This window comes from Oratosquilla oratoria, chromosome 12 (genome assembly GCF_046742065.1).
Source record: "Oratosquilla oratoria isolate Oo_2021 chromosome 12, ASM4674206v1, whole genome shotgun sequence".
NCBI lineage: Eukaryota > Metazoa > Arthropoda > Malacostraca > Stomatopoda > Squillidae > Oratosquilla > Oratosquilla oratoria.
In genome coordinates this window covers 53,038,418-53,052,651 of record NC_134788.1, presented here as the reverse complement: position 1 = coordinate 53,052,651, position 14,234 = coordinate 53,038,418, and the positions used below count along the sequence as shown (strand labels likewise).

Here is a 14,234-nt window from a genome sequence, read left to right as displayed (position 1 = left end):
TTTTCTTCCAGACCGTCCCCGCGCCAGATCACTGTTAAAACACTCACCCCGGTCCATGACCCCCGGTTACCTTTTGTTCGGGTCACGCACTTTTGTTCAAAAATCTTACTTTTGACCATTTCCATTTTTATTTAATTAGATAAATTTCGACAAACGGCATTCCTTCCCCGCAGAGTGTGGTCTTCCTAGCTAGGCCTCTTCAGTACCTACGTAGACATCAGAGAGGTTGTTACGCTGCGTTCCTGCAATATTTCTCTTATATTCGTCTTGCAAGATGACCTGCAAACGTAAGCTTGCAATAGTGAAGATATCCAACCTCAAGAAGGGTAAAGGGAGGAAGAAGAGGCATTAACCCATTCAACTCCGATGACAAGATGTCTTGTCATTTGGTCAAATAAAACAAAAAATCATAAAACACCAAAATGTTTGATCAAACACCAGAAAAATATGACGTCAATCCTCGCTTCGCTCGCAGCGAAGTGAGGACTGACGTCATATTTTTCTGGTGTTTGATCAAACATTTTGGTGTTTTATGATTTTTTGTTTTATTTGACCAAATGACAAGACATCTTGTCATCGGAGTTGAATGGGTTAAGACTCTTCAAACCAAGGAGAAACTAGCAGAGATGAAGGGGAGAGAGTGTTATTGCTGCCCAGCTTATCACTTCTGAGTGACCACTTCCATACGGTGACGCCTACGTAGGCGTCATGAGGAGCAAGTGGGTACGCGATGATGCCGACGTCGGCGTCTTGATTATATTTATTGTAGTCGTACCTGCGTAACCTCCATTCTCTCTAAACTGGCTTTATCATATTTTCTATGGTTATCAAAATTCAAGGGTGAAAGAGAACGAACGATTGAGCACTGACTTTATTTTTTATAATGCGATTATTATGACGCAACATCGCACGTCTGGCAGCTAATGCTGCCAGACCTGCGATGTGGCCCGGAGTGAAGAGGTTAATACTTTCTAGAGAAAGGGGGACCAGATGCCTCACCATTCTCCACTGAGTCAACAATGTATAGCCTACACAATAATATGTGAAAAAATTCATGCCAATCAGATAAATACACATGGCAGGACAAGGACAAAATTGGAAAAAAAAAAAAAAAGATATCTCGAAATTTTGTTCTTTGGACTTCAATCTCATAAAAATAGGTACAGATTCCGATCAACTTATGTTGGGCATCATTTATACTTAAAAAAAAATGTAGGAATTAGATTTTTTAACATAAAAAAGTTAAGAGCCCTATTTCATGAGTTTTTTTTTTCCTTCGAAGAGAAAAAAAATAATTACAAAATGTAGATATATGAACAAAGTTTCTACGATAAAAGGATAAAAAGAAATTCAAAGCAATTAAGTGAAAAATTAACTTTTTTTTTTAGCTGCTACCATTCACCCAATTTTGATTAGATTTACAGAATAGCATCCCTTTACACCAAGAAATAACATATTACAATTTCAAAGCAATTGAACGAACCAGAAGCGAGAAATGAGCCCAAGGAGTTTTCGGGGAGTGGCCACCCCTTAAATTTATGTTTATCAGTTTATTAGTGGCACTAGTAGCATGTTGTTCAACTGCATTTTTTAGTGTACTGCAATTATCCACAGCAGATGGACACCGTGTATAAAGTGCATGGAAATCACCGTTTCTGCTTTTAGCAATAAATCCAAATGCTTTGGCCCAATCATGGTTAAATGTAGTCCTTCTTTTCGGCATTTTTTTGGGGGAGCTTAAATACCATAATTTAATAAAACCTAAAAATAAAGTCAACCGTTAACTACTGCTACCTTTGGTAGACTAACCATTTCAGAGACTCCGACAAGTACTTCATTGATATCTTGACTCGTACATGTACACTAGTACAATTATATTAAAAATATATAAATGGCTATTGTGGCCTTCAATTCTTACTGCTTTAGTGCAAGGTAATACATATAATTCTTTTTAGACAGGCCTTAAAAAGTCTTGCTTGAGGTGGCGCAAGATGGATATAGTGATCAAAAACAGAACTGTCCTGCCCAATATAGGACGTCTGGTCACCCTGTTTTCATTCCCTTAAATAACCTTCGCTGATGACGGCAATACTACGCATTTATGCGGAGTGCCAGGCAGTCCTTACGTCAATGGCTCGGACGTCGGGAACGTACTTCCAGGATGTATATCTCCTCCCTCCCCTATTACACCTCCACACAATCTATATAGCATCACATGATTCTTAATATGATTGCAATACAATTAACGTCATATGAATAAAATTAAATTTTAAAAAGTTAATACAATAACAAATTAAATTTTCAGTATAAAGTATGAAGAGAAGAGTGGTGGGGATTTTGTTGGTGTGTTAACCCATTAAACTCCGATGACAAGATTCTTGTCATTTGGTCAAATAAAACAAAAAATCATAAAACACCAAAATGTTTGATCAAACACCAGAAAAATATGACGTCAGTCCTCCTCGCTTCGCTCGCCGCGAGCGAAGCGAGGAGGACTGACGACGTCATATTTTTCTGGTGTTTGATCAAACATTTTGGTGTTTTATGATTTTTTGTTTTATTTGACCAAATGACAAGAATCTTGTCATCGGAGTTTAATGGGTTAACATGAGTTGGTCTGTCAGGGTGTGTCCAATTTTTATCATTTTTGCGATACTAACACAATGGCAGACATGAAACATTTTATCATCTTCATACTAGGGCGTGACACCTTCCCCTTTAAAACTGATATCTCAAGAGAATCAGCATGGACACTTTTGTGGACAGGCGTTTTTTTGTTGTTTTTTTTTTACTACTAAATGAAATGTTTACAAAAATAAATTCCTCCTTGATACGTGACCACAGACATTTGTATGCAAAATTTGCCTTCTTTGTAAAGTATGTGCACACCTATGCGAGTCATTATACTGACCATTTAAGCAAACGCACACTATTTTTAAGTGTGTATTATTACCTCCACTAAGGAAGTTATGTTTTTGCCAGCATTTGTTAGCAACATTTGCAAAAACTGCTGTACACAGATTTTGATGAAAGTTTGTGGAAAGGTAGGTCTTATACTACGAAGAAACAAGTTATTATATTTTGATGCAGAATTAGATATGTATGCTGACACAAGGTTTTTTTCAAACATGTGTATACATATTTCATGGATTGTATACAAACTGGCTCCTGCTATCATTCATTTATAATGTGGGCAAAAAAATCTTGATCCATTTTGTAACCCTGACATAGGTCAAGATATGCACTGTCTGAGTGCCTGCATCTAGTTTAATATTATGTATACGAAATACTTTTTAAATATGGCTTTCTATAAATAAGACAAAACATGAAGCATATATTTTAATTCTATTTATTTTTGTTTTGCATTAATTTTGTATTCCAAGACTCTATTGTGTGACAACAATGACATAGATAAACTAATGGACATAATACATAATACAATGGACATAATACAATGAAGGAAAAGTACCACAAGATTGGAGACAAAGAAAATCCAACAAACTATAGACCAGTATCCCTTACAAGCACAGTAGCAAAAATATGCAAAAAAGTTATTAAGAATAAATGGATTAAATACTTGGAAGAGAACTAAATACAAATTTTGGTTTTAGAAGTGGAAGATCATATACTACAAACTTAATATGCTTTTACTCAAGATTAATAGAAATAATACAAGAAAGAGATGGGTTGGCAGATTGTGTTTTTTTGGACTTACAAAAGGCTTTTGACAAAGTACCACACAAAAAGCTACTGGAAAAAATTGAAATAATGGGTGGAACACAAGGAAAGTTATTAGAATGGATAAAAAAGATTTATTGAACAGAAGAAAAATGAGGCTGGTACTTAGACAAGAACTCAAATTGGGAAGATATGATAAGTGGAGTCCCTCAAGGCTCTGAATTGGCTCCAATAATGTTTGCTATTTATATAAATGATATGGATGAAGGTGTGGAATATTATATGAACTTCTTTGCAGATGATGTGAAACTAACAAGAGAGTAAGTACAGACTAATCTTTTCAAGAAGACCAAGACAAAGTCTAGAAATGGAGTCAGAAGAGTGAAGTGAATTTCAACATCAAGAAATGTAGTATAATGGAATTTGGAAAAAAGCAAAAATAGAATATCTTGTCAATATAAAATTGATACAAAGGAAGTAAAAAAAGTAAACTTGGTAAGGGACCTAGGAGTAACTATCTCAAATGACATGACACCAGACAAACATGTCAACAGATTAGTCAGAGAAACGTTCAACTTATTAAGATCAATGAAAATAGCCTTTGATTACATGGATGAAGAAATGGTTAAGAAAATACTAGTTACACTAGCAAGACCAAAATTGGAATATGCTGCAACACTATGGTCACATAGTTTATAAAAAGAATATAAAGAAACTAGAAAGAATTCAAAGAGCAACATCAAAGATGGCACCAACACTCTCCAATATGACATACAAACAAAGATTGGCTAAACTAAATCTACCAACCCTGGAACAAAGAGAAAGATGGTCATTTGCTAACCATCTACAGAATTATGAAAGGGATGGAAATTCTTGATAGAGATGACTTACTAAAGTGGGACAAAAGAAACTTAGGACAGTTACAGTAGAGATCTGAAAAAGAACAGCTTCCCACACAGAGCAATAGATACCTGGAACAAACTGCATGAGGAAACAATGAGTGCTAAAATTATACATGACTTTAAGAAAAAATTGGATGCAGAAAGATACAAAAGCGGGTCACTATGAGCATTGGTCTCTTCCCGTAAAATACAACTAGATAAATACAAATCACATTGGAATTTCTGACAAGTGAGAGGCACCATGTGAAGTTTGAGGCCTCTATTTTGAAAAAGATGAATTGCACAGGTCACACTGGAAAGACTACTCTATTGTGTGGATCATCACCTAATATTTGTGGTGATTCTTTTGTAAGAAAGTTGGATCACATTGGTTGCACTGGATGAGTCTTCATATGTTTTGTGAGATAACCTTTGGTCCTCATATGCTGTGCGAGATAACCCTAGTTAAGAATGCAGAATGGCACAGGTCACATTAGAAAGGCTTCTCTCCTGTGTGAGTCCTCATATGTTTTGTGTGATCACCCTTTTTTGAAAAAGTAGAATCACACATGGCACACTGGAAAGGCTTCTTACCTGAGTGGTTCCTCATATGCTTTGTGAGATTAACCTTTACTGAGAAAGCAGAATTACATAGTTCACATTGGAAAGGCTTCTCTCCTGTGTGGGTCTTCATATGCTGTGTGAGATTACACTTGCGAAAGCAGAATCACAAAGGTTACACCAGAAAGGCTTCTCTTCTGTGTGGGTCATCATATGCTGTGTGAGATGACCCTTGAGTGAGAAAGCAGAATCATACTAATCACACTGGAAAGGCTTCTCTCCTGTGTGGGTCCTCATATGTTTGTGTGATAACCCTTTACTGAGAAAGCAGAATCACACAGGGCACACTGGAAAGGCTTCTCTCCTGTGTAGGTCCTCATATGCTCTGTAAGACGACCCTTTTTGAGAAGGCAGAATCACAATGGTCACAATGGAAAGGTTTCTCTCCTGTGTATGTCTTCATATGCTCTGTGAGATCATTCTTACATGAGAAAACTCTGTCACACAGGCCTTTGTGGGTCCTCCTATGCTGTGTGAGGGATTTCTTTATTGTGAAAGCAGAGTCGCAGAGGTCACAATGGAAGGGCTTCCCTCCTTGTGAATCTTCATATGCTGTGTAAGATGTCTGTTTCGTGAGAAAGCAGAATCACATAGGGCACACTGGAAACGCTTCTCTCCTGTGTGGGTCCTCATATGTTCTGTGAGAGATCCCTTCTGTGAGAAAGTTTTATCACACAGGGCACACTGGAAAGGCTTCTCTCCCGTATGTGTCCTTATATGCTCATTGAGATGACTCTTATGTGAAAAAGCTTTATTGCACAGGGCACACTGGAAAGGCCTCTCCCCTGTGTGGGTCCTCCTATGCTGTGTGAGGGAGATCTTTATTCTGAAAGTAGAGTCGCAGAGGTCACACTGGAAAGGCTTCTCTCCTGTGTGGGCCCTCATATGCTCTGTGAGACGACTCTTTAGTGAGAAAGCAGAATCACACAGGTCACACTGGAAAGGCTTCTCTCCTGTGTGGGTCCTCATATGTTGTGTGAGATGACTGTTTTGTGAGAAAGCAGAATCACAAAGGTCACACTGGAAAGGCTTCTCTCCTGTATGTCTCCTCATGTGTGCTGTGAGATTACCCTTTAGTGTGAAAGCAGAATTGCATAGGTCACATTGGAAAGGCTTCTCTCCTGTATGGATCCTAATATGCTGTGTGAGATTACACTTCATTGAAAAGGCAGAATCACAAATATTACACTGGAAAGGCTTCTCTCCTGTGTGGGTCATCATATGCTGTGCGAGATGACCTTTTTTTGAGAAAGCTGAATCACAAATGTCACACTGGAAAGGTTTCTCTCCTGTGTGCATGATCATATGCTCTGTGAGATGTCTCTTTTGTGAGAAAGCTGAATCACAAAGGGCACACTGGAAAGGCTTCTCTCCTGTGTGGTTCCTCATATGTTTTGTGAGGTCACTCTTTACTGAGAAAGCAGAATTGCACAGGGCACACTGGAAAGGCTTCTCTCCAGTGTGGGTCCTCATATGGTCATTGAGAGTACTCTTACGTGAGAAAGCTTTATTGCACAGGGCACATTGGTAAAGCTTCTCTTCCATGTGGGTCTTCATATGCTGTGTGAGGGAATTCTTGTTTGTGAAAGCAGAGTCACAGAGGTCACACTGGAAAGGCTTCTCTCCTGTATGGTTCATGATATGCTGTGTGAGACTTCTCTTTGTTGAGAAAGCAGAATCACACAGGGCACACTGGAAAGGCTTCTCTCCTGTGTGGGTCTTTATATGCTCTGTGAGATTACTCTTACGTGAGAAAGCTTTGTCACACAGGCTGCACTGGAAAGGCTTCTCTCCTGTGTGGGTCCTCATATGCCCTGTGAGATAACTCTTTACTGAGAAAGCAGAGTCACAGAGGTCACACTGGAAAGGCTTCTCTTCTGTGTGGGTCCTCATATGCTCAGTGAGACTACTCTTTTGTGAAAAAGCAGAATCACACAGGGCACACTGGAAAGACTCCTCTCTTTTATGGGTCTTCATATGAGCTGTGAGACTACTCTTTAGTGAGAAAGCAGAATCGCACTGGCCACACTGGAAAGGCTTCTCTCCTGTGTGGGTCCTCATATGCTCTGTAAGACGACTCTTTAGTGAGAAAGCAGAATCACAAAGAGCACACTGGAAAGGCTTCTCTCCTGTATGTCTCCTCATATGCTTTGTGAGATTACCCTTTAGTGAGAAAGCAAAATTGCATAGGTCACATTGGAAAGGCTTCTCTCCTGTGTGGATCCTAATATGCTGTGTGAGATTACACTTCATTGAAAAAGCAGAATCACAAATATTACACTGGAAAGGCTTTTCTCCTGTATGGGTCATCATATGCTGTTCGAGATAACGTTTTTTTGAGAAAGCAGAATCACAAATGTCACACTGGAAAGGCTTCTCTCCTGTGTGGATCATCATATGCTCTGTGAGACTTCTCTTTTGAGAGAAAGCAGAATCACACAGGGCACACTGGAAAGGCTTCTCTCCTGTGTGGGTCCTCATATGTTTTGTGAGATAATTCTTTACTGAGAAAGCAGAATCACACAGGGCACATTGGAAAGGCTTCTCTCCTGTGTGGATCCTCATATGGTCATGGAGATGATTCTTATGTGAAAAAGCTTTATTGCACTGGGCACACTGGAAAGGCTTCTCTCCTGTATGGTTCATGATATGCTGTGTGAGATTTCTCTTTGTTGAGAAAGCAGAGTCACAGAGGTCACACTGGAAAGGCTTCTCTCCTGTATGGGTCATCATATGCTGTGTGAGATATCTCCTTGTTGAGAAAGCAGAATTGCACTGGGTACACTGGAAAGGCTTCTCTCCTGTGTGAGTCTTTATATGCTCTGTGAGATGACTCCTGCGAGAGAAAGCTTTGTCGCAGAGGCCACAATGGAAACGCTTCTCTCCTGTGTGGTTCTTCATATGTGTTGTGAGATAACTCTTTATTGAGAAAGCTTTGTCGCACAGGGCACATTGGAAAGGCTTCTCTACTGTATGGGTCTTCATATGCGCTGTGAGATAACTGTTTAGTGAGAAAGCAGAATCGCACAGAGCACACTGGAAAGGCTTCTCTCCTGTGTGGGTCTTCATATGCACTGTGAGGTAACTCTTTACTGAGAATGCAGAATTGCACAGGGCACATTGGAATGGCCTCTCTCCCATGTGGGTCCTCATATGCTGTGAGAGGGAATTCTTGTTTTTGAAAGCAGAGTTGCACAGGTCACACTGGAATGGCTTCTCTCCTGTGTGGATCATGATATGCTGTGTGAGGTTGCTCTTTTGTGAGAAAGCAGAATTGCATAGGTCACACTGGAAAGGCTTCTCTGTAGTGTCGGTCATCACACTAGGATGACTTGTGATATAGCTCTGCTGCAGATGTCACATTGGATTCTTATCATCCTATGACATGTATGGAATTACAGATGGCTCTTCCAAAGAAATGGTGATAGGTACTCTCATCCTGGAAATAAATGTAAAGGTATGATTGACATTATCTCTTTGAAAATCTGTAATACACTATGATAGGATAGTGGATGTTTTGTACACAAACCATTTCATACTGAAGTCCTAAACAGATCCTTCATGCTTGCCACCACCTAACATAAAATAGGTAATAACACTACCTGAGATTGTGCTATGATATATTGCATTCTACATTTTCATTTCCATGTGTCCAAACCATCCCAATACTCTTTCATCCACCCTATCTCCCAACTCCCTTTCCACCCCTGTGCCCTCACCTCCTCATTTCTAACTCTATCCAGAATGACTGAAAAAAGACTAGTAAAAGAGGTATGGAAGGCAGATATGGAAGAAGTAAACACAAGGGGTTGACCTAGGATGAGATGGATGGATGAGGTCAAAAGGGCATTGGGGAAAAGGGGAATGCCTATTGAGGAAGGACGGGAGAGGACAGATGACAGGGGTGCATGAAGGATGGTTGTATATGGATGATGTTGTGATGCATATGGTGGAATGGGTGAGGGATGTAGGATAAGGGAGTATGTGTGAGAAAATTTTGAACCAGCTCGAAGGGATTTCTCCCCCATCTTCTCCTTTCCTACATGAGGGGATGGAGAGGGGGGGGTCACTGATTTAATGAAGCGGCCTTGCTGTGGATGTACTGTGTCTTGTGACACTGCTTCTGACCCAAGGCAGTGGACAAGATGCAGGGATGACCTATCATCCAGGAGGTGCCATGATAAGAGGGAGGGAAGAGTTTGGACAGGAGTGGAGTGTGATAGTGATGGAATGGGTGGGAGTGGTTTCTATGCCTTTGTTTTTTGGCTACCTCCGTCATTAGGTAAAAAAAGTCTGGTATATGTATGTATGTACATTTTCATTAGAAATGTGCTGAAAATCATCCAAAGTCTCCATGCATACCCACCCCATCACAACCAGAATGACTCAAATTTTGTTGTAGTTTTTTCCTCATGTCACGAGATTTGGAAGTAGAGAATGACCCAGCTGGTAACACCAGTCATATTTTTATATATCTATATAATATTTCACATTATTCAATATATATATATATATATGCATGATATACCCAAACCCCACACCTCAGAATCCAAATCTCTCGCTACACACCATAACACAGACAGCCAAAGAAATGCAACAACCATACCTCAACACATTCAACACCTGTTTCACCACAGACTCAAAATAGCCGCAACCAAATACACGGCCACACTTCTCACCAACTAGATAGCAGAACATAAATACATACCACAACTCTGCAGAAGAAAACTATAAAACACAATTACAGGCTCCACAAATACATCACCTACAGACCATCTACACCATGAAACAAAAGTCCTCAAAGTCAAGTATCACCTTGATATGAGATGCATACAATCATGTGTCACAGCCTCCACAAACACAGCCCACCCACTACACTGCATGGCAGATCACCCATACATGCCAAGAAACATCAAGACAATACATTGCTGCATGCGACTCCTTGATATCCATCCCTTTGAATCTTCTTTCCACCGAAAGGACAGAGGCTACCTGGCCAGACTGCTGTGTGGCCACCATCCAGCCCTACTAGAAGAGACTGGATGACCACATCACAGTTAACTGTCCAGGATGCAGCACTTCACCCCATACTACAACACATTATAGAAGACTTCATTGTACACAATCACATATGCCAGCAACACAATATAACACTGTAAGGGTTTTCCTTTGGCTTAAATTGTTGCCTTAGACCAATCAATATGATGGTTGTCTTCATGCTGAAATAACGCATTATTTTCCTCAGTAGATCTCACACTATATTTATGTTGGGAAATCCTTGTTTCTAAGTTTATCCCAATTTGACCAATATCAAATTTGTTACAATCTTGGCATGGAATTTTATAGACACCATTGTTGTTAGGCGGGCTGGTCTTAAAGTTTTCTTAATGGTGTGGTCATATTTAAAAGCTACTTTGATATCTAATTTCTTCAGTAAGTTGACAATACTACAAAAGCTCTTGTCACAGTTATTTCTTTCATTTAGGATGATCTTTCTCTTAGTATTTCCTCCCAATTTTGTTTACTTTCAATTGTGAATACAGATTTAAAATGTTTGTTAATAATTTCAGCCATTTCTACATCTATATATTCATTATTCCCTTGACACAGTTTTAGACATCGTATGTGTGCATGTATTTACCTAGTTGTACCTAGTTGTAATATACGGGAGGGGAGCTATGTTCGTGGTGACCCACCTTTGTATCTCTCCGCATCAAGTTTTATCTTAAAATCTTGTATAGTGTTTGCACATACTGTTTTGTTGTCTAATTTGTTCCATGTATTAATCGCTCTGTGTGGGAAACTATTCCTTTTCAATTTTTTTCTATAACTATTTTTTTTAAAAAAAAAATTCCGTGTCCTCTCATTTTACCGTTGTCCCACACTACTAGGTCGTTCCTGTCTAAAACTTCCATTCCTTTCATTATTCTGTAGATAGTCAGCAAATCTCCTCTTTCTCTTCTTTGTTCCAGTGTTGGTAGGTTCAGTTTGGATAGTCTTTGCTCATATGTTAGTTTGGCGAGAGTCGATGCTAGTCTGGTTGTCGCTCTTTGTAATCTTTCTAGTTTCTTAATATTCTTTTTGGTGCTGGGTGTCCAAAGTGATGCTGCGTACTCAATTTTTGGTCTTATTAGTGTAGTTAGTATTTTCTTTATCATTTCTTCATCCATATAAGTAAATGCCACTTTGATGGATCTCAATAAGTTGTAGGTTTCTCTGAATATTTTGTTTATATGCTTATCAGGTTTCATGTCCTTTCCAATCATCACTCCAAGATCTTTTTCAGAGTTTGCTTTTTTTATCTTTTCTTCTCCAATTCTGTATTCTTTTGATATTCTGTTTTTACTCTTTCCAAATTCCATTATACTGCATTTCTTTACATTAAATTTCACTTCCCACTTTTGAGTCCAATTCCATATCATGTGTATTTACCTAGTTGTATTATACGGGATGGGAGCTATGCTCGTGGTGACCCGTCTTTGTATCTCTCAGCATTAAGTTTTTTTCTTAAAATCTTGTATAGTGGTTGCACACACTATTTTGTTGTCTAATTTATTCCACATATCTATCACTCTGTGTGGGAAGCTGTTCCTTTTTAAATTTCTTCTGTAACTATCTTTTTTTAGTTTCTTTTCGTGTCCTCTCGTTTTACCGTTATCCCATATTAACAAGTCACCCCTATCTAAAACTTCCATTCCTTTCATTATTCTGTAGTCAGCAGGTCACCTCTTTCTCTTCTCAGTTCCAAAGTTGGTAGTTCTAATTTGGACAGTCTTTGCTCATGTGTTAGTTCAGAAAGAGTTGGTGCTAGTTTGGTTGTTGTTCTTTGTAACCTTTCTAGTTTTTTTATGTTCTTTTTAGTACTGGGTGTCCAGAGTGCTGCTGCGTACTTGAGTTTTGGTGTTATTAGTGTAGTTAGGATTTTTTTTTTTTATTATTATTATTTCTTTGTCCAAATAGGCAAAAGCCACTTTGATTGATCTCAATAAATTGTAGGTTTCTTTCAATATTTTGTTAATATGCTTATCTGGTGTCATGTCATTGCCAATCATCACTCCAAGATCTTTCTCTGAGTTTACTTTTTTCACCTATTTTGTAATCTTTTGATATTCTGTTTTTACTCTTTCCAAACTCCATTATACTACATTTCTTTATATTGAATTTTACTTCCCACTTTTGGGTCCAATTCCAGATCTTGTCCAAATCTTGTTGCAATGAGTTGCAGTCTTCCTCCATTTTTACATTCTTTAGTATCTCTGCATCATCTGCAAAGAAATTCATATAACCCTCTACACCTTCATCCATGTCATTAATGTATATGGCAAACATGATCGGGGCCAGTACTGATCTCTGCGGGACACCGCTTTTCACTTCTTCCCAGTTTGAGAATTTTCCTCGAATTACAACTCAAAAATATGACGTCAGTCCTCGCTTCGCTGCGAGCGAAGCGAGGATTGACGTCATATTTTTCTGGTGCACCTGGGAAAGTATTTTTGTTATACTGAAAGGTCCTCAGTGAAGAGATTTTCATCTTTTCAACACATTAATTCACTTTAATTTTATGCCATTATGATCGAGACCAATGAGCTCAAAGCATATATATGGAAACTGATACATGGTCAAGCTAAATCTCTTCACTGAGGACCTTTCAGTATAACAAAAATACTTTCCCAGGTGCACATACTACCAACTGCACTATCATGGCAGAGGTGGGTTCAACACAATTTTATTTGTGTATGTATATGTGACTTGAGCATTCAAATATAAAAAAGCTATGCTCAACTTATATCTTCTTTCTTGATAGAGCAAAGGGCTAAGTCACTGGTTACTTATGTCTGAGCTGGGTTTGAGTCCTTAGCATGACCATGTATCAGTTTATGTATACAGTACAAATATATATATATATATATATATATAAATACACACCGTATTTTTCGGACTATAAGGCGCGGGCAAAATCCTTAAAATCGGCCAAAATCGGGTGGTGCGCCTCATCGTGAGGTGCGCCTTATGTGTGGCTTCAGTGCTAAAAAAAAAAAAAAAAAAAAAAAAAAAAAAAAAAAAAAAAATAAAAAAAAAAAAAAAAAAAAAAAAAGCCTCGGACAGTGACGTACTATTTTGACACGTTTCGTAGCTAGCCTGCCAACGGCAACAGTGCACAGTCCTAGCAAAAGTTACAACCAAGTTATAACCAAGATGCATGTATCGTGACAAGACAATTGCGAAAACTTTGACAGTTTTTGAGTCCATGCCACCGCATTCATTCACGCTATTATGGCTATGACATGATAGCGTCCACAACATAGACAGCCATTTTCCATTGGTCTAGTCTCGCTCTATTCAGACTGTAATTTTGGGTATTCTTTTAGTTTCGACCATGGGCGCAATATAGCAATAAAAAATTAATTACCAATTTTGTAAATTAAAATGTATCAACGTAATATGCAATTTTGTGGGCGGATATGAAAATAAAAAATGCCTTGCTACAAGCAAATATGCTAATGAACGAGGTCGGTAGCATAAGATCGGGACGCTATCTTGTCTCGGTACTTCCAACAGTGCCTCGCCAGGTAAATTTTCTTGAAGGAATGTTATGGAGAGGAGATACATGCATTCCTTCAAGCTGCAAGAACTTTGTATACCCCGCAAGCTGAGAGGTTGTTTAAAAACCCGCCAATGTCTCTCACGACGACGACAACGAGGACGATCCGGATGACATTTAATTTGCAAGTAATGATTTATTAAACACTGGTTAGGTTAGGTTAGACGAATTTATCATCCTTTCATTTCTTCGACGTCGGCATCTATCATAACAAACTTGGCGTACCATTCGTCCAACACGACTTCGTTACTTACAAAATCTGTTTAAGCACCTTTTTTGTTTTTATTTCCGCTCACAAAATTGCATATTACGTTGATATATTATAATTTACAAAATTAATCATTAATTTTCTATTACTATATTGCGCCCATGGTCGAAACTAGAAATTTACCTTTATTTGTAATCCTGTGTTTTTAATTGAATAGAGAATTCCGGGAATAAAACTACTAATG

The 14,234-nt window shown here is 38.6% G+C and overlaps 1 protein-coding gene across 1 annotated transcript in view; it reads right to left on the bottom strand.

The window, feature by feature from the left end:
- Nucleotides 1–2,595: 2,595 nt before the first annotated feature.
- The window catches only part of LOC143031754 (uncharacterized), a 38,392-nt gene continuing 26,753 nt past the window's right edge, over nucleotides 2,596–14,234 (bottom strand). Inside the window, exon 2 of the mRNA XM_076195990.1 lies at nucleotides 2,596–8,619. Coding sequence (XP_076052105.1) covers nucleotides 5,667–8,498 — 2,832 coding nt within the window. The 5' untranslated portion in view covers nucleotides 8,499–8,619 and the 3' untranslated portion in view covers nucleotides 2,596–5,666. The remainder of the gene's footprint in view (nucleotides 8,620–14,234) is intronic.